Here is a 20,262-nt window from a genome sequence, read left to right as displayed (position 1 = left end):
ATATTAGGTTTAAATCAATATCTGAATATGAATTTCGAAAGCTAAACCACGAACCCTATTATCAAATTAGGAATGCTCTTAATGCCCATATAGCTTCAAACCAAAGCGCAATAACAAAATAAGAAAAACTGTTATCAAAATTATTATGATCATTTGTGATCATACCCCCCAATAAGGGGACGAATCAATAATAACAGATAGAAATACAAATAAACTCTTCTGAACATTCACACACGCTCATGCTCACAATGATATTAATCAAATCAATTAATCAAAATGCCTCTTGAAAACTATAAATATCTTAACCCATGACTCTAAATAAACGGTAAATAGATGTAATACTAATGGTATAAAACAAAAATATATATTCAATATGTAGCTAACTAATAGTAAAAAAGAAACGTTTCTAATTTGAATACACCTAACCGTAAAATAATTTGTACTAAAATAATGTACTGAAAGTTTTTTCCACAGCTTCGACTGTACACGAAATATTTAGTTAAAATCTTCAAACATTTAGTAATCCCCAGGTACCCCTGTATATATAGTGCACATTCCTCCTTTGTTGTAGCTATACACTTACCTATTTATATCGAATTAATATGTAAATATTTTAACGCATTGTATTTTTAAAATTTTATATTTTTATTTGAAATATGTACAAAAATACTCAAATCCCAAAATATTGAAAAAAATCAAAAACAAGCAGCTAAGCCAGGTGGCAACTGTTCCACAAATGAAGATTGCAGTGATGCACATCAATGCGGATCGTCTGGTCAATGTATCGATCCCTGTAACATAGCTTGCGTGGGTGCAGTTAAGTGCACAACAAAAGCTCACAAAATTGCGACATGCATTTGCTCTACAAATTCAACAAAAAATATGACTTTAAACTGTTCACATCACAGTACCGAATCGGAATCAAACGAGACGATAACAGACCCAACAACCATTAAGTATACAGTGATGATTTTGGCAAACCAAACAGAAATGCGTACTCGTTATACCGACATAGAAGCTGACAGTGAGACTACTAGCTCATTCGATAGCACAACAGAGTCGTTCAAAACCACGAAACAGTTAGGCATTGTGAATTCGTTGAGTCAAAAAGACATTGTGCAACAGGGTAAAACAGAACAACACAGTACCTCAGAAGCACATACTGAATCAACCACTTTAGACGGTTCCACCAAAACTACACCATTAGTTGAAGGAGAACATAGAACTACAGAAAGACTGACTTTCATTTCAACTGAAAGAACTCTTTCCCCCGTTACTCAAACATCGTCTGCTCCTCAGACAATGGAAACCACATTTCCATCGAGGGAACAGTTTACTTCTTTTCCCACCACAACCCAAAGAACCTCGCCTGGATCGCCTGTTCCTAGTGTCGACGAAGAATCCACAGTTACAACAGAACTAATAACCCAAGAAACTACAGAAACAACTCCAACTAAAAACACAACTTTAGAGACTTCTATTTTACTGACAGAGCTTAGGAGCACTACCACTCCATTAACAATAACTCAGCATGGTGTTATGCCTGAACTGACTACCATTCCAACTCAGAAATATCCGTCAGTTGATTTTCAAACGTCCTCTTCAAATGACATACCGACAACTACCCGAACATCTTTCACTAGCACTTCTCTACCAACTGTCTCTGAGGCATCCACAGTTCTTATAACTCAAACAGAACCGACTAGTCATGAAACTTCGAAAACAACTCAAACTAAAAGAATACCTTCAGAGGCTACCTCGTCAGTGACTGCATCCAGGGAAACTACCACTTCATCAACAATTGCTCAGCATGGAACTATGCCTGGACTGACCACCATTTCGACAGAGAGATATCCGTCAGTTGTTTCTCAAACTAATCAAACAACCATCACTAGTACTACTGTACCAACTGTCTCTAAAGAATCCACAGTTCTAATAACTCACACAGAACCGGCAAGTCTTGAAACTTCATATACTACTGAAACGGGTGTTATACCTTCAGAGGCTACCACCATAGTGACTGCCTCCGGGGAAACTACCACCTCATCAACAATAGCTCAGCATGAAACTATGCATGGACTGACCACTATTTCTACTGAGAGATACCCATCAGCTGTTTCCCAAACTACCGGGACAACCGTCACTAGTACTACTGTACCCACTGTCACAGAAAAATCCACAGTTCTTATAACTCAAACAGAACCGACTAATCTTGAAACTTCGAACACAACTCAAACGGATAGAATACTTTCAGAAGCCACAACCTTAGTGACTGCATCCGGGGAAACCACCACATCATCAACAATAGCTCAGCATAGACCTATGCCTGGACTGACTACCATTCCGACTGAGAGATATCTGCCAGATGTTACTCAAACTACCCAAACAACCATCACTAGTACTACGGTAACAACTGTCTCTGAAGAATCCACAGTACTAGTAACTCAAACAGAACCGACTAGCCTTGAAACTTCAAATACTACTCAAACAGGTAGAATACCTTCAGAAGCTACCACCTTAGTGACTGCATCCGGGGAAACCACCACTTCATCAACAATAGCTCAGCATGGAACTATGCCTGGACAGACTACCATTTCGACAGAGAGATATCCGTCAGTTGTTTCTCAAACTACCCAAACAACTTTCGCTAGTACTACTGTACCAACAGTCACAGAAGAATCCACAGTACTAGTAACGCAAACAGAACCGACAAGCCTTGAAACTTTAAAAACTACTCAAACGGATGGAATACCTTCAGAGGCTACCACCTTAGCGACTGCATCCGGGGAAACCACCACATCATCAACAATAGCTCAGCATGGAACTATGCCTGGACTGACTACCATTCCGACTGAGAGATATCCGTCAGTTGTTTCTCAAACTACCCAAACAACTTTCGCTAGTACTTCTGTACCAACAGTCACAGAAGAATCCACAGTACTAGTAACTCAAACAGAACCGACTAGCCTTGAAACTTCAAATACTACTCAAACAGGTAGAGTACCTTCAGAGGCTACCACCTTCGTGACTGCATCCGGGGAAACCACCACTTCATCAACAATAGCTCAGCATGGAACTATGCCTGGACAGACTACCATTTCGACAGAGAGATATCCGTCAGTTGTTTCTCAAACTACCCAAACAACTTTCGCTAGTACTTCTGTACCAACAGTCACAGTAGAATTCACAGTACAAGTAACGCAAGCAGAACCGACTAGTATTGAAACTTCAAGAACTACTCAAACAGGTAGAGTACCTTCAGAGACTACCACCTTAGTGACTGCATCCGGGGAAACCACCACTTCAACAACAATCGATCAGCATGGAACTATGCCTGGACAGACTACCATTTCGACAGAGAGATATCCGTCAGTTGTTTCTCAAACTACCCAAACAACTTTCCCTAGTACTTCTGTACCAACAGTCACAGAAGAATCAACAGTACTAGTAACGCAAACTGAACCGTCTAGTATTGAAACTTCAAAAACTACTCAAACAGGTAGAGTACCTTCAGAGGCTACCACCTTAGTGACTGCATCCGGGGAAACCACCACATCATCAACAATAGCTCAGCATGGAACTATGCCTGGACTGACTGCTATTCCGACAGAGAGATATCCGCCAGATGATTTTCAAACGTCCTCTTCAAATGACACAACAAGTACCCATGCAGCATTCACAAGCACTGCTGTACCAGCTGTCACAGAAGAATCCACAGTACTAGTAACGCAAACAGAACCGACAAGCCTTGAAACTTCAAATACTACTCAAACAGGTAGAGTACCTTCAGAGGCTACCACCTTCGTGACTGCATCCGGGGAAACCACCACTTCATCAACAAAAGCTCAGCATGGAACTATGCCTGGACTGCCTACTATTCCGACTGAGAGATATCCGTCAGTTGTTTCTCAAACTACCCAAACAACTTTCGCTAGTACTTCTGTACCAACAGTCACAGTAGAATCCACAGTACTAGTAACGCAAACAGAACCGACTAGTATTGAAACTTCAAGAACTACTCAAACAGGTAGAGTACCTTCAGAGACTACCACCTTAGTGACTGCATCCGGGGAAACCACCACTTCAACAACAATCGATCAGCATGGAACTATGCCTGGACAGACAACCATTTCGACAGAGAGATATCCGTCAGTTGTTTCTCAAACTACCCAAACCACTTTCCCTAGTACTTCTGTACCAACAGTCACAGAAGAATCAACAGTACTAGTAACGCAAACAGAACCGTCTAGTATTGAAACTTTAAAAACTACTCAAACGGATGGAATACCTTCAGAGGCTACCACCTTAGCGACTGCATCCGGGGAAACCACCACATCATCAACAATAGCTCAGCATGGAACTATGCCTGGACTGACTACCATTCCGACTGAGAGATATCCGTCAGTTGTTTCTCAAACTACCCAAACAACTTTCGCTAGTACTTCTGTACCAACAGTCACAGAAGAATCCACAGTACTAGTAACTCAAACAGAACCGACTAGCCTTGAAACTTCAAATACTACTCAAACAGGTAGAGTACCTTCAGAGGCTACCACCTTCGTGACTGCATCCGAGGAAACCACCACTTCATCAACAATAGCTCAGCATGGAACTATACCTGGACTGACTGCTATTCCGACAGAGAGATATCCGTCAGTTGATTCTCAAACGTCCTCATCAAATGACATAACGACAACTACCCAAACAGCTTTCACTAGCACTTCTTTACCAGCTATCTCTGAACCATCGACAGTTCTAATAAATCAAACAGAACCGACTAGTCTTGAAGCTTCAAATACTACTCAAACGGATAGAATACTTTCAGAGGCCACCGACGTAGTGACTGCATCTGGGGAAACCACCACATCATCAACAATAGCTCAGCATGGAACTATGCCTGGACTGACTACCATTCCGACAGAGAGATATCCGTCAGTTGATTTCCAAACTACCCAAACAACTTTCGCTAGTACTTCTGTACCAACAGTCACAGAAGAATCCACAGTACTAGTAACTCAAACAGAACCGACTAGCCTTGAAACTTCAAAAACTACTCAAACAGACAAAATACCTTCAGAAGCTACCACCTTAGCGACTGCATCCGGGGAAACCACCACATCATCAACAATAGCTCAGCATGGAACTATGCCTGGACTGACTACCATTCCGACTGAGAGATATCCGTCAGTTGTTTCTCAAACTACCCAAACAATTTTCGCTAAAACTTCTGTACCAACAGTCACAGAAGAATCCACAGTACTAGTAACGCAAACAGAACCGACTAGTATTGAAACTTCAAGAACTACTCAAACAGGTAGAGTACCTTCAGAGACTACCACCTTAGTGACTGCATCCGGGGAAACCACCACTTCAACAACAATCGATCAGCATGGAACTATGCCTGGACAGACTACCATTTCGACAGAGAGATATCGGTCAGTTGTTTCTCAAACTACTCAAACAACTTTCCCTAGTACTTCTGTACCAACAGTCACAGAAGAATTCACAGTTCTAATAACTCAAACAGAACCGACTAATTTTGAAACTACGAAATCTACTCAAACTGAAAGAATACCTTCAGAGGTTTCCACTTTAGGGACTACATCCATGGAAACTACAACTTCATCAGCAATAACTCAGATTGATACTATTCCTGTACTGACTACCATTCCGACTAAGAGATATCCGTCAGTTGTTTCTCAAACTACTCAAACAACTTTCCCTACTACTTCTGTTCCAACAGTTACAGAAGAATTCACAGTTCTAATAACTCAAACAGAACCGACTAACTTTGAAACTACGAAATCTACTCAAACTGAAAGAATACCTTCAGAGGTTTCCACTTTGGGGACTACATCCATGGAAACTACTACTTCATCAGCAATAGGTCAGATTGATACTATTCCTGTACTGACTACCATTCCGACTGAGAGATATCCGTCAGTTGTTTCTCAAACTAACGAAACTGTCATTAGCACTACTGTACCCAGTGTCACAGAAGAATTCACAGTTCTAATAACTCAAACAGAACCGACTAGTCTTTTAACGTCGAAAACTACTCAAACAGACAAAATACCTTCAGAAGCTACCACCTTAGTGACTGCATCCGGGGAAACCACCACATCATCAACAATAGCTCAGCATGGAACTATGCCTGGACTGCCTACCATTCCGACTGAGAGATATCCGTCAGTTGTTTCTCAAACTACCCAAACAACTTTCGCTAGTACTTCTGTACCAACAGTCACAGAAGAATCCACAGTACTAGTAACTCAAACAGAACCGACTAGCCTTGAAACTTCAAATACTACTCAAACAGGTAGAGTACCTTCAGAGGCTACCACCTTCGTGACTGCATCCGAGGAAACCACCACTTCATCAACAATAGCTCAGCATGGAACTATACCTGGACTGACTGCTATTCCGACAGAGAGATATCCGTCAGTTGATTCTCAAACGTCCTCATCAAATGACATAACGACAACTACCCAAACAGCTTTCACTAGCACTTCTTTACCAGCTATCTCTGAACCATCGACAGTTCTAATAAATCAAACAGAACCGACTAGTCTTGAAGCTTCAAATACTACTCAAACGGATAGAATACTTTCAGAGGCCACCGACGTAGTGACTGCATCTGGGGAAACCACCACATCATCAACAATAGCTCAGCATGGAACTATGCCTGGACTGACTACCATTCCGACTGAGAGATATCCGTCAGTTGTTTCTCAAACTACCCAAGCAACTTTCGCTAGTACTTCTGTACCAACAGTCACAGAAGAATCCACAGTACTAGTAACGCAAACAGAACCGACTAGCCTTGAAACTTCAAATACTACTCAAACAGGTGGAATACCTTCAGAAGCTACCACTTTAGTGACTGCATCCGGGGAAACCACCACTTCATCAACAATAGCTCAGCATGGAACTATGCCTGGACTGACTACCATTCCGACTGAGAGATATCCGTCAGTTGTTTCTCAAACTACTCAAACAATTTTCCCTAGTACTTCTGTACCAACAGTCACAGAAGAATTCACAGTACTAGTAACTCAAACAGAACCGACTAGCCTTGAAACTTCAAATACTACTCAAACAGGTAGAGTACCTTCAGAGGCTACCACCTTCGTGACTGCATCCGGGGAAACCACCACTTCATCAACAATAGCTCAGCATGGAACTATGCCTGGACTGCCTACCATTCCGACTGAGAGATATCCGTCAGTTGTTTCTCAAACTACCCAAACAACTTTCGCTAGTACTTCTGTACCAACAGTCACAGAAGAATCCACAGTACTAGTAACTCAAACAGAACCGACTAGCCTTGAAACTTCAAATACTACTCAAACAGGTAGAGTACCTTCAGAGGCTACCACCTTCGTGACTGCATCCGAGGAAACCACCACTTCATCAACAATAGCTCAGCATGGAACTATACCTGGACTGACTGCTATTCCGACAGAGAGATATCCGTCAGTTGATTCTCAAACGTCCTCATCAAATGACATAACGACAACTACCCAAACAGCTTTCACTAGCACTTCTTTACCAGCTATCTCTGAACCATCGACAGTTCTAATAAATCAAACAGAACCGACTAGTCTTGAAGCTTCAAATACTACTCAAACGGATAGAATACTTTCAGAGGCCACCGACGTAGTGACTGCATCTGGGGAAACCACCACATCATCAACAATAGCTCAGCATGGAACTATGCCTGGACTGACTACCATTCCGACTGAGAGATATCCGTCAGTTGTTTCTCAAACTACCCAAACAACTTTCGCTAGTACTTCTGTACCAACAGTCACAGAAGAATCCACAGTGCTAGTAACGCAAACAGAACCGACTAGCCTTGAAACTTCAAATACTACTCAAACAGGTGGAATACCTTCAGAAGCTACCACTTTAGTGACTGCATCCGGGGAAACCACCACTTCATCAACAATAGCTCAGCATGGAACTATGCCTGGACTGACTACCATTCCGACTGAGAGATATCCGTCAGTTGTTTCTCAAACTACTCAAACAATTTTCCCTAGTACTTCTGTACCAACAGTCACAGAAGAATTCACAGTACTAGTAACTCAAACAGAACCGACTAGCCTTGAAACTTCAAATACTACTCAAACAAGTAGAGTACCTTCAGAGGCTACCACCTTCGTGACTGCATCCGGGGAAACCACCACTTCATCAACAATAGCTCAGCATGGAACTATGCCTGGACTGACTACCATTCCGACTGAGAGATATCCGTCAGTTGTTTCTCAAACTACCCAAACAACTTTCGCTAGTACTTCTGTACCAACAGTCACAGAAGAATCCACAGTACTAATAACTCAAACAGAACCGACTAGCCTTGAAACTTCAAATACTACTCAAACAGGTAGAGTACCTTCAGAGGCTACCACCTTCGTGACTGCATCCGGGGAAACCACCACTTCATCAACAATAGCTCAGCATGGAACTATGCCTGGACTGACTACCATTCCGACTGAGAGATATCCGTCAGTTGTGTCTCAAACTACCCAAACAACTTTCGCGAGTACTTCTGTACCAACAGTCACAGAAGAATCCACAGTACAAGTAACGCAAACAGAACCGACTAGTATTGAAACTTCAAAAACTACTCAAACAGGTAGAGTACCTTCAGAGGCTACCACCTTCGTGACTGCATCCGGGGAAACCACCACTTCATCAACAATAGCTCAGCATGGAACTATACCTGGACTGACTGCTATTCCGACAGAGAGATATCCGTCAGTTGATTCTCAAACGTCCTCATCAAATGACATAACGTCAACTACCCAAACAGCTTTCACTAGCACTTCTTTACCAGCTATCTCTGAAGCATCGACAGTTCTAATAACTCAAACAGAACCGACTAGTCTTGAAGCTTCAAATACCACTCAAACTATACCTGGACTGACTGCTATTCCGACAGAGAGATATCCGTCAGTTGATTCTCAAACGTCCTCATCAAATGACATAACGACAACTACCCAAACAGCTTTCACTAGCACTTCTTTACCAGCTATCTCTGAACCATCGACAGTTCTAATAAATCAAACAGAACCGACTAGTCTTGAAGCTTCAAATACTACTCAAACGGATAGAATACTTTCAGAGGCCACCGACGTAGTGACTGCATCTGGGGAAACCACCACATCATCAACAATAGCTCAGCATGGAACTATGCCTGGACTGACTACCATTCCGACTGAGAGATATCCGTCAGTTGTTTCTCAAACTACTCAAACAACTTTCCCTAGTACTTCTGTACCAACAGTCACAGAAGAATTCACAGCTCTAATAACTCAAACAGAACCGACTAATTTTGAAACTACGAAATCTACTCAAACTGAAAGAATACCTTCAGAGGTTTCCACTTTAGGGACTACATCCATGGAAACTACTACTTCATCAGCAATAACTCAGATTGATACTATTCCTGTACTGACTACCATTCCGACTGAGAGATATCCGTCAGTTGTTTCTCAAACTAACGAAACTGTCATTAGTACTACTGTACCCAGTGTCACAAAAGAATCCACAGTTTTAATAGCTCAAACAGAACCGACTAGTCTTGAAACTTCAAAAACTACTCAAACGGATGGAATACCTTCAGAGGCTACCACCTTAACGACTGCTTCTGGGGAAACCACCACGTCATCAACAATAGCTCAGCATGAACCTATGCCTGGACTGACTACCATTCCGACAGAGAGATATCCGTCAGTTGATTTCCAAACTACCCAAACAACTTTCGCTAGTACTTCTGTACCAACAGTCACAGAAGAATCCACAGTACTAGTAACTCAAACAGAACCGACTAGCCTTGAAACTTCAAAAACTACTCAAACAGACAAAATACCTTCAGAAGCTACCACCTTAGCGACTGCATCCGGGGAAACCACCACATCATCAACAATAGCTCAGCATGGAACTATGCCTGGACTGACTACCATTCCGACTGAGAGATATCCGTCAGTTGTTTCTCAAACTACCCAAACAATTTTCGCTAGTACTTCTGTACCAACAGTCACAGAAGAATCCACAGTACTAGTAACGCAAACAGAACCGACTAGTATTGAAACTTCAAGAACTACTCAAACAGGTAGAGTACCTTCAGAGACTACCACCTTAGTGACTGCATCCGGGGAAACCACCACTTCAACAACAATCGATCAGCATGGAACTATGCCTGGACAGACTACCATTTCGACAGAGAGATATCCGTCAGTTGATTTCCAAACTACCCAAACAACTTTCGCTAGTACTTCTGTACCAACAGTCACAGAAGAATCCACAGTACTAGTAACGCAAACAGAACCGACTAGTATTGAAACTTCAAGAACTACTCAAACAGGTAGAGTACCTTCAGAGACTACCACCTTAGTGACTGCATCCGGGGAAACCACCACTTCAACAACAATCGATCAGCATGGAACTATGCCTGGACAGACTACCATTTCGACAGAGAGATATCCGTCACTTGATTTCCAAACTACCCAAACAACTTTCGCTAGTACTTCTGTACCAACAGTCACAGAAGAATCCACAGTACTAGTAACTCAAACAGAACCGACTAGCCTTGAAACTTCAAATACTACTCAAACAGGTAGAGTACCTTCAGAGGCTACCACCTTCGTGACTGCATCCGGGGAAACCACCACGTCATCAACAATAGCTCAGCATGGACCTATGCCTGGACTGACCACCATTCCGACAGAGAGATATCCGTCAGTTGATTTCCAAACAACTTTCGCTAGTTCTTCTGTACCAACAGTCACAGAAGAATCCACAGTACTAGTAATTCAAACAGAACCGACTAGCCTTGAAACTTCAAAAACTACTCAAACAGACAAAATACCTTCAGAAGCTACCACCTTAGCGACTGCATCCGGGGAAACCACCACATCATCAACAATAGCTCAGCATGGAACTATGCCTGGACTGACTACCATTCCGACTGAGAGATATCCGTCAGTTGTTTCTCAAACTGCCCAAACAATTTTCGCTAGTACTTCTGTACCAACAGTCACAGAAGAATCCACAGTACTAGTAACGCAAACAGAACCGACTAGTATTGAAACTTCAAGAACTACTCAAACAGGTAGAGTACCTTCAGAGACTACCACCTTAGTGACTGCATCCGGGGAAACCACCACTTCAACAACAATCGATCAGCATGGAACTATGCCTGGACAGACTACCATTTCGACAGAGAGATATCCGTCAGTTGATTTCCAAACTACCCAAACAACTTTCGCTAGTACTTCTGTACCAACAGTCACAGAAGAATCCACAGTACTAGTAACGCAAACAGAACCGACTAGTATTGAAACTTCAAGAACTACTCAAACAGGTAGAGTACCTTCAGAGACTACCACCTTAGTGACTGCATCCGGGGAAACCACCACTTCAACAACAATCGATCAGCATGGAACTATGCCTGGACAGACTACCATTTCGACAGAGAGATATCCGTCAGTTGATTTCCAAACTACCCAAACAACTTTCGCTAGTACTTCTGTACCAACAGTCACAGAAGAATCCACAGTACTAGTAACTCAAACAGAACCGACTAGCCTTGAAACTTCAAATACTACTCAAACAGGTAGAGTACCTTCAGAGGCTACCACCTTCGTGACTGCATCCGGGGAAACCACCACGTCATCAACAATAGCTCAGCATGGACCTATGCCTGGACTGACCACCATTCCGACAGAGAGATATCCGTCAGTTGATTTCCAAACAACTTTCGCTAGTTCTTCTGTACCAACAGTCACAGAAGAATCCACAGTACTAGTAATTCAAACAGAACCGACTAGCCTTGAAACTTCAAAAACTACTCAAACAGACAAAATACCTTCAGAAGCTACCACCTTAGCGACTGCATCCGGGGAAACCACCACATCATCAACAATAGCTCAGCATGGAACTATGCCTGGACTGACTACCATTCCGACTGAGAGATATCCGTCAGTTGTTTCTCAAAGTAACGAAACCGTCACTAGTACTACGGTACCCACTGTCACAGAAAAATCCACAGTTCTAATAACTCAAACAGAACCGACTACTCTCGAGACTTCAAATACTACTCAAACGGATAGAATACCTTCAGAAGCTACCACCTTAGTTACTGCATCCAAGGAAACTACTGAAGAACCGTCGATTAGCACGATGCCTTTCTTTTATTCATCAATGGGTTATCCGCGCAGCACAACTACTCAAAGCGTTACAGTAACAACTATGTTAGGCTTAGGTTTTCAAGAAACGACACCCATAACGGAAGGTACGCGTATTTATTTTGGTGTGCCAAATACCACAGACATGACTCGAACAGAAGAACACACAACACAACTGTTTTCAACTTGTATCATAACTGACGATTGTTCGGACGATGAGATATGTTTGAAAGCATTCTGCATTAGACCCTGCGAGTATTACAAAAACCTTTGTAATGCTCAGAATTATTCTGTTTGTCGTACATTGAACCACACCGCTATGTGCTATTGTGATACCGACGCAGATGTAAATAAACCCGGTTGCTCTATTAATGCAGGTAACTAAAGCTGTGTTTGTAAATGTTAAGACTTTATATCGATCCACATGTTCCTTAAAAGTGAATGAGTTGCAAAGAACCCCAGGGTTGCGGTAAAGAATCTTATTGGCATCCGAGGCTCCAACTACTTTAATCGCCAATGCATCTGGCAATACGTAGCAGCCAACTTCAATTTGATGTCATATTGTCTTCTTCTTCTTGTTTTTATGGACTTCTTATCATATCTCCTCCCACTTATGCCATAAATGACCAGCCGAACTTGTTGGCTGGCACGTGCATGTTTTATTCTTTTCGTTCTGTCCCTAGCAATTCAATCCCAGTGTTTTCTGTGTGCCAATATGAATGGCATCAAAACGCTTCAAACTCTACTGCATTTGTACTTCTTCCCCCGGCTCTTATCACTGGCTCCTCTGCTGTTATTCGTATATGTATGTATATGCCTGCACTCACCACAATCACCCATCACGAAAACACCACTCGGACTAGCTCTTGAACACTATGTATGTGTTCGCTAATGGAGCAATAAATGTATTCACCAAAGTTTGAATGCCGATTAAGTAGAGATCACTCTTTCTAGTTCTTGTTCTCGTTCATGTTAGTTGCCTGCTTTACGTTTGCCTGCCTGCCTGCTGCAATTACGTGTATCATCAAGCCCTACATCATATTACATCATGTGGAATGTCCTTTGATTCCTTACGGAAAGCGATCGATGTGCATGTTATATGTCAGCGTTGCGATCACATCATATTTGTGTTATATAAGAAAATTTGTGTTGATTTTTGTTGTATTTAGTACATATGTTTGTTTGTATATATTAATACACTTTATAGACAATTTCACATAATCGCGTGCAGTAAGTTACTTATCTTAATATAAAATGATTAATAAATTGTATGGCATGCCAGGTGACAGTACTAATCGGTGTTGTATATGCTAATGCTTTTCTAAGAATGCACTAACCCCAAATATTTAAATATTTTTGCTTGCTTGCCTGCATGTGTATATGTTGTTTTGCAACAGCAACAACAGCTGAACAAAAACATAACAACATTTTATAGTATCTACTTATAAGCTTTATAGTATTAGATGTGCTAGAAGGTGCCTCAAGTGGCAGCATTAGAACACATATTTGAATTATAATAATTTACTAACAGTATTGAAACAAGACAAGAAAAACTACCTATCAAACAGGTTTCTTAAAAAATATAAACACTGAATTAAACATTTTAAAACGAATGTCCTAACCGAAAGCCATTCCTTATACCTCAATTAATGCAAACAATTTACTTTACCATGGAACATGAAATCGCACAAACAGAAATCGGTTGCGCCTCCAGCGACGAATGCCCAACACAACAAGCATGCGTGAATGCTCTTTGCGTGGATCCCTGCGCCTATGAGAATCCATGCGGTCGCAGTGATGATTGTCGCGTTGTTGCTCATCAACCAGTTTGTGCCAACGGTGGGTTTTGTCACAAATTTTGGTGCCATTCAATAAAAACAATGTTTTTATATATTTATATTTTTCGACTTTTAGACTGCGAGTGTCAGCGCAAATCCGATTGTCGGAATGGTTTCGAATGTGATGGTTGTCACTGTCGTGACAGTAAGTACAATGGTATTTAGTCAAAATTATTGGATTGTGTTATTAAATTTAAATATTACAGCAACAGGTCGCACTCCTGGCTGTGAGCACTGCCCACCAGGCGCAAAGTGTGATCCCACAACTGGTGCTTGTATTAAAGGTATGTACGATTTTTCGTTTTTTTTTTTTCAAAATTAAGTGGTGAATTCAGCATTAATCATACTAGGCGACTCCTAAACACTAACAAGTGTAAATATTATATTGTGTATATATTTGTATTATAAAATAACTACCCTTTACCCATGTAAATATGTCTCTCTCCCTAGCTAATGTAACAATAACAACTAGTACTACCAAGAAAACCACAGTGAAACCGAAAACAACAGCACAAACAACAACAACAGCTAACCCAAATACAGGTGATGATATGTTGCCAACCTTAAGCAAGGGTACCACCACTAGCACCACCATCATCACTACTAGCACTGAAACGAGCACAGTCATAGGCGCTACTAACAAAACCAGCACAAGTAAAACCACCATTGAGACTACAACCATCAAGTCGGGGCACACGAAAGGCTATCGGGATGGTGAAAACAATATAACAGATACGCCAACACCAAGACCCGTGATTACAACAACCACACTGACTAGCAAAGATGGTGGCAGGCGCACTACAACCCCAAAAATGAAGACGACTCGACTTGATACCTCAAATGAGATACCAGAGACGACAACTATGACCAGCACAACGCCTTGGCCCACGGAACTACCAACTAGAGCAGGCACAACAACGGAAATCAACGATCTAAACATGGTGTATACAACAACATCTACACCACCACCGAACACCACAGATATTACAGTTATTAACCCATGTACAGTAGATACTAACTGTGCTCCTAACGAGCACTGTAAACTGGGGCGTTGCAAACCCAAAGGTATATACATTCGTCTATACAATTGGCTATGCTATCACTTTCGGTACCCAAAATGTTGTAATATTCTAATTTTATTTCTATTTCTTTTGTATCCTTTTGTAAATATATATACAAATTTCAATAATTTCAATACACATGTATAAGTACCAAAGTGACTAGTGTGCATCTCACATAACCGTAATTTTACAATATTTTAGTTTCCAAAACATGAAAAGAAACCTGACAAAGCTGTAGGATTTATTATTTTTCAAAATTTAATTTACCTGTTCAACTCACTTCACCAATCTTATGATTGCTTTATAAGATAAAATACATATTTTGTTGCAGCTCAACAAAGTTATATTTACGAAAGCCATACATCCTTTTGATGACTCTTGTATAGTTAGGTCAAAGTGCCATTGCACATATAACAAAATATATTAGTATTATATCAGACACATAAATTAGAATAGCATTTCACGACTCAGCTCTTTATAATAGTTAATTATTATAAGAGCTTACTTCTTATGTGAATACTTTACGACAAACCGTCTGCAAAAAAATTAAATTTGAATAATTGCTTTACATTCTGCACATAATATAACGAATACATGATTTTCATACCCTGTACATATGAGAACCCTCCAAAAATAAGTCTAACCTATTTACATTTCAATCATAAGTTAATAAGTCAACATTATTAATAAAAATGTTAACCAAATCAATAATTTCTAACAAGTAGAGCCACCTGGCACGCCTAAAACACCCGAGCCATGCCAATCAAACAATGATTGCATTGAAAGCGAGGCCTGTTACATGGGTTTGTGTCACGATCCCTGCGAATTTGCAAAAATTTGTGCTTCGAGTGCCAAGTGTACAGCAAAGAGTCACCGACCAATTTGCAGCTGTCCGCAGGGTCATGAAGGCAACCCGATGGTCAAGTGTGTACCAACTCAAACTTCAAGTAAGCAACTAATTAATTAACCAACAATTTCATCAATTACATTAAACTTAATACAACTAAGAACAGTTAGAGCGGCCTTTTGAGACTGATAAATTCAATTACTCATCTTGTCTCGTATCTTTCACAGTGGAATGTACGGACAACTCAGATTGCGGAATTACGGAAGCCTGCATCAATGAGCGTTGCCAGCACCCTTGCGACGTGCATGATCCATGTGCCCAGAACGCGGTTTGTATCAATGCCAATCATGCAGCTGATTGCAGTTGCCTGGACGGCTATCAGGGCAACGGTTTTGTCGGTTGCCAGCCAGGTTAGTAGCTATAACCAAAACTTGTTGCACTTTTGCTTTCCTAAAGTTATTCAATGCTAATATGACACAAAATGTTTAATTTCCCAAAATGTCTCTCTCTTTCATACACTGTACAAATTCCCCGTACACCTGTCAACACATGTATAAAATTTGTACCGCCCTGACTCACGTACAAAAAAACACGAATTGAATTATAAATACACGAAAAAAACCGCACCGTAACCTTAACTAAAACCATAGCACGCACCCACGTCTGTCAATACAACGAGGATTGTCCACCCAACAAGCTATGCGATCGCCTTAATCGACGCTGTATTAATCCTTGCCAAGAGGATTCGTGCGGCGAAAACGCCGAGTGTGTTCCGGTTAACCATGGCATCGATTGTCGCTGCTTACCCGGATACCTAGGCAATGCGTATGTTCTATGCCAGCAATCCCAGGGTTGTCGCTCCAATTCCGAGTGTGATGTCAGCCAGGCATGCATTAATGGCAAGTGTATATCGCCTTGTCAGTGTGGTGCTTATGCCCTGTGTGATGTCATCAATCATCGAGGCATTTGCAAGTGCCCACCTGGATATAATGGTAATCCAGAGGTGGGTTGCAGTCCACCGCAGAATCCATGCGATCCCAACCCATGCGGTCTGAATGCGCAGTGTGAGTTGGACAACGGAAATCCCATATGCTTCTGCCCCAAAGGACTTACGGGTAACCCGTTCAAGAATTGCAGTAAGTATCTTTTGAGTTTCTTTAATTAAAAACAAATGTAAACCATCGCTAAATCGCAGTTCCTGAGGGCGATGAATGCACACCCAATCCTTGTGGTCCCAACTCTGGTTGTCGTCGCGTCAACGGTGCTCCAGTTTGCTTCTGTTTGCCAGAATATGAAGGTCAACCTCCACTCATAGCTTGTGAGTTACCCTCAAATCCATGCGAGCCCTCTCCGTGCGGGCCCAACACGCAGTGTGCAGTACTGAGCAACGGATTCTCCAAATGCACCTGCCTCCCAGGCTATGTGGAAAGTCCAAACACCATACGCGGCTGCGTGGAGCCAATCAATCCCTGTGAGCCTAATCCGTGTGGTACAGGTGCCATCTGCGACTCATCCCGCCAGCCTGTCTGCTACTGTCCGGACAACAAGATTGGAAATCCGTTCAGAATTTGCGAGAAGCCAGCGGTCTCTGTTGAACTGTGTCAGCCCGGTCCATGTGGTCGCAATGCTGACTGCTATGTGGCCGGAAATCGCGAGGAATGCTTTTGCCGTTCGGGCTACGTTGGAGATGCTTACCAGGGCTGTATGGAACCAAGTCGCACTGTGTGTGATCCTAATCCCTGCGGACCCAATGCCAACTGCGTTGTAGCTGGTAATGGTCAAACAGCTTGTGTGTGCCCTGAAGGTTTGTCTGGCGATCCAACATCCGACGCCGGCTGCCATGGCTACGAATGTCAAGTGGATGCCGACTGTCCCCATAACAAGGCCTGTATGGGCTTCCATTGCTACGATCCCTGCCCTGGTGCCTGCGGTCAAGGGGCCAATTGCCGCGTGGAACAGCATCATCCAGTTTGTTCTTGCAATGCTGGCTTAACCGGCAATCCTGGTGTGCGCTGCTTTGCCTTGGATTTGCCAAAGGCCAGCCCCTGTGTGCCTAGTCCATGCGGTTTGAACAGCGAGTGCAAATTGCTAAATAACCGCGCTGTCTGCTCATGCTTACCTGGATATCTCGGCGATCCTCAGACCGGCTGTCAGCCGGAATGCGATATTAACTCGGACTGCGGGGAGTTACAATCCTGCATAAATCATAAGTGCGTGGATCCGTGTGCTGGTACCATCTGCGGTATTAATGCTATTTGCAATGTGCGTCAGCATACACCTGTTTGCCATTGCCTCGATGGCTTCGCTGGAGATGCCTTCCTGCAGTGTGTGCCTGTTGGTATTTTGAAGAACATCTCACGTGATCCTTGTGCACCCTCGCCTTGTGGACCAAATGACGTGTGCTCCGTATTTGGCGATGGTGTCGCACTATGTGATCCTTGCTTTGGACCCAATGCTCAGCAGAATCCCCGCTGTAGACCAGAATGTATTGCGAACTCCGACTGTCCGTTTGATCGTGCATGCTTGGGTCAACGATGTTTGGATCCCTGCCCCGGCTCCTGTGGACGCAACGCTATTTGCAACGTGTACGAGCATAACCCAGTATGTGCTTGCCCTAACGGACTCTATGGCAATCCCTACGAACAATGTGCGCCACCCTCGCCAATTGTACCAACACCTTCGGCTAGTTGTGCTAAGCTGCAGTGTGGTCCCAATGCCGACTGCAAACGCCAAAGTGGTGGTTTGGCATGCGTCTGTCGCAAGGGTTACTTTGGAAATCCCTACTTTGGCTGTCGACCCGAGTGCGTGCTCAACAGTGACTGTTCTGCGGACAAATCTTGTATGAACTCCAAGTGTGTGGACGCTTGTGTCGGAGTCTGTGGCGTCAATGCCGTGTGTCGGGTCGTCAACCATGCACCAGTTTGTGTGTGCGCCGAGGGTTATAGTGGTGATGCCTTCGTGGCATGCAATCCATATTACTTGCCACCGGTGCTACCGCCTACCGATCGTCGTAATCCGTGCGAGCCCTCGCCTTGTGGCCCGAACTCGCGTTGCTTGGCTTCAGCTGACGGTTATGCCGCTTGCTCCTGTCTACCCAATTTCAAGGGTGCTCCACCAGTTTGCCAGCCAGAGTGCGTGGTCAGCTCAGAATGTGCACCTAACCAGGCGTGCATCAATCAACGCTGCGCCGATCCTTGCCCAGGCACTTGCGGCATTGGTGCGAGGTGTGAAGTTCTGAATCATAATCCGATTTGCTCATGTGAGGCACTCTTTGAGGGTGATCCATTCGTGTCTTGCTCGCGCGTGCCTGAACCGCCACCAGATGGCAAATCACCAGCAAATCCTTGCGTACCATCGCCGTGCGGTCCCAACTCCATATGCCAGATTAAACAGAACCGACCAGTGTGCTCGTGCGTTGCCAATTATATAGGCAGTCCCCCATACTGCCGACCCGAGTGCACGCTAAGCAGTGAATGCCCCACCGATAAGGCATGCATACAGGAAAAATGTCAAAATCCATGCGCCAACACTTGTGGACACAATGCCCGCTGCACGGTAGTTGCGCACTCAGCTCATTGCAGCTGCGACGCAGGATACGAAGGCGACGCCTTCGTGGGCTGCTCAAAGGTCATAGAACAGAGTGAGTTAAAAATTTAATTTTTAATGGTTATACGTAATTATCTTTATTAATCAACCACAGAACCACACGATCATATCAATCCCTGTTATCCAAATCCGTGCGCAGAGAATGCAGTGTGCACACCGCATAATGACGCCGCTCGGTGCAGCTGCATTGAGCCCTACTTTGGGGATCCATACAACACCGGCTGTCGGCCAGAATGTATTTATAACTCCGAATGTCCATCGTCTTTGGCCTGCATTAAGCAGCACTGTCGAAATCCTTGCACAGGCGCATGCGGTCCCAATGCCGAGTGCGGCGTGATCAACCATTTGCCCACTTGCAGTTGCACGCATGGCTTCGAGGGCGATCCCTTCGTAGGCTGCAAACGCACTCCCATTGGACCCGTCAGCGTGTGTGAGCCCAACCCTTGTGGACCAAATAGTATATGCCGCACAGTTGAGGGTCATCCAACATGTAGTTGTCAAGTTGGTTACTTTGGCGCACCACCCACATGCCGCCCGGAGTGTGTAGTTAGCTCTGAGTGTGCTCAGCATTTGGCATGTATTAATCAAAAGTGCGCCGATCCATGCAGTGGCACATGCGGCTTCAATGCCAAATGTCAAGTTAACAATCACAATCCCATCTGTACTTGCCCAAATGAATATGTAGGAGATCCATTCGAACAATGTGTTCCTAAACG

The 20,262-nt window shown here is 43.1% G+C and overlaps 1 protein-coding gene across 10 annotated transcripts in view; it reads left to right on the top strand.

Moving 5' to 3' along the window:
- dpy (fibrillin-like protein dumpy) overlaps nt 1–20,262 on the top strand; it is a 116,808-nt gene that overhangs the window by 47,422 nt on the left and 49,124 nt on the right. For 8 of the 10 annotated variants that reach the window (XM_070209082.1, XM_070209083.1, XM_032438291.2 and 5 more), the window contains exons 13-22: nt 710–12,571; nt 13,890–14,033; nt 14,109–14,177; nt 14,239–14,316; nt 14,483–15,097; nt 15,819–16,040; nt 16,168–16,350; nt 16,591–17,076; nt 17,136–19,580; nt 19,641–20,261. In XM_070209082.1, the coding sequence (XP_070065183.1) occupies nt 710–12,571; nt 13,890–14,033; nt 14,109–14,177; nt 14,239–14,316; nt 14,483–15,097; nt 15,819–16,040; nt 16,168–16,350; nt 16,591–17,076; nt 17,136–19,580; nt 19,641–20,261 (16,725 nt within the window). The remainder of the gene's footprint in view (nt 1–709; nt 12,572–13,889; nt 14,034–14,108; nt 14,178–14,238; nt 14,317–14,482; nt 15,098–15,818; nt 16,041–16,167; nt 16,351–16,590; nt 17,077–17,135; nt 19,581–19,640; nt 20,262) is intronic. The other 2 variants (XM_032438289.2, XM_032438286.2) reach the window with 2 other exon arrangements.

This window comes from Drosophila virilis, chromosome 4 (genome assembly GCF_030788295.1).
Source record: "Drosophila virilis strain 15010-1051.87 chromosome 4, Dvir_AGI_RSII-ME, whole genome shotgun sequence".
Lineage (NCBI taxonomy): Eukaryota > Metazoa > Arthropoda > Insecta > Diptera > Drosophilidae > Drosophila > Drosophila virilis.
Note: the sequence above shows the minus strand (reverse complement) of the source record. Positions and strands in the feature narration are given on the sequence as shown.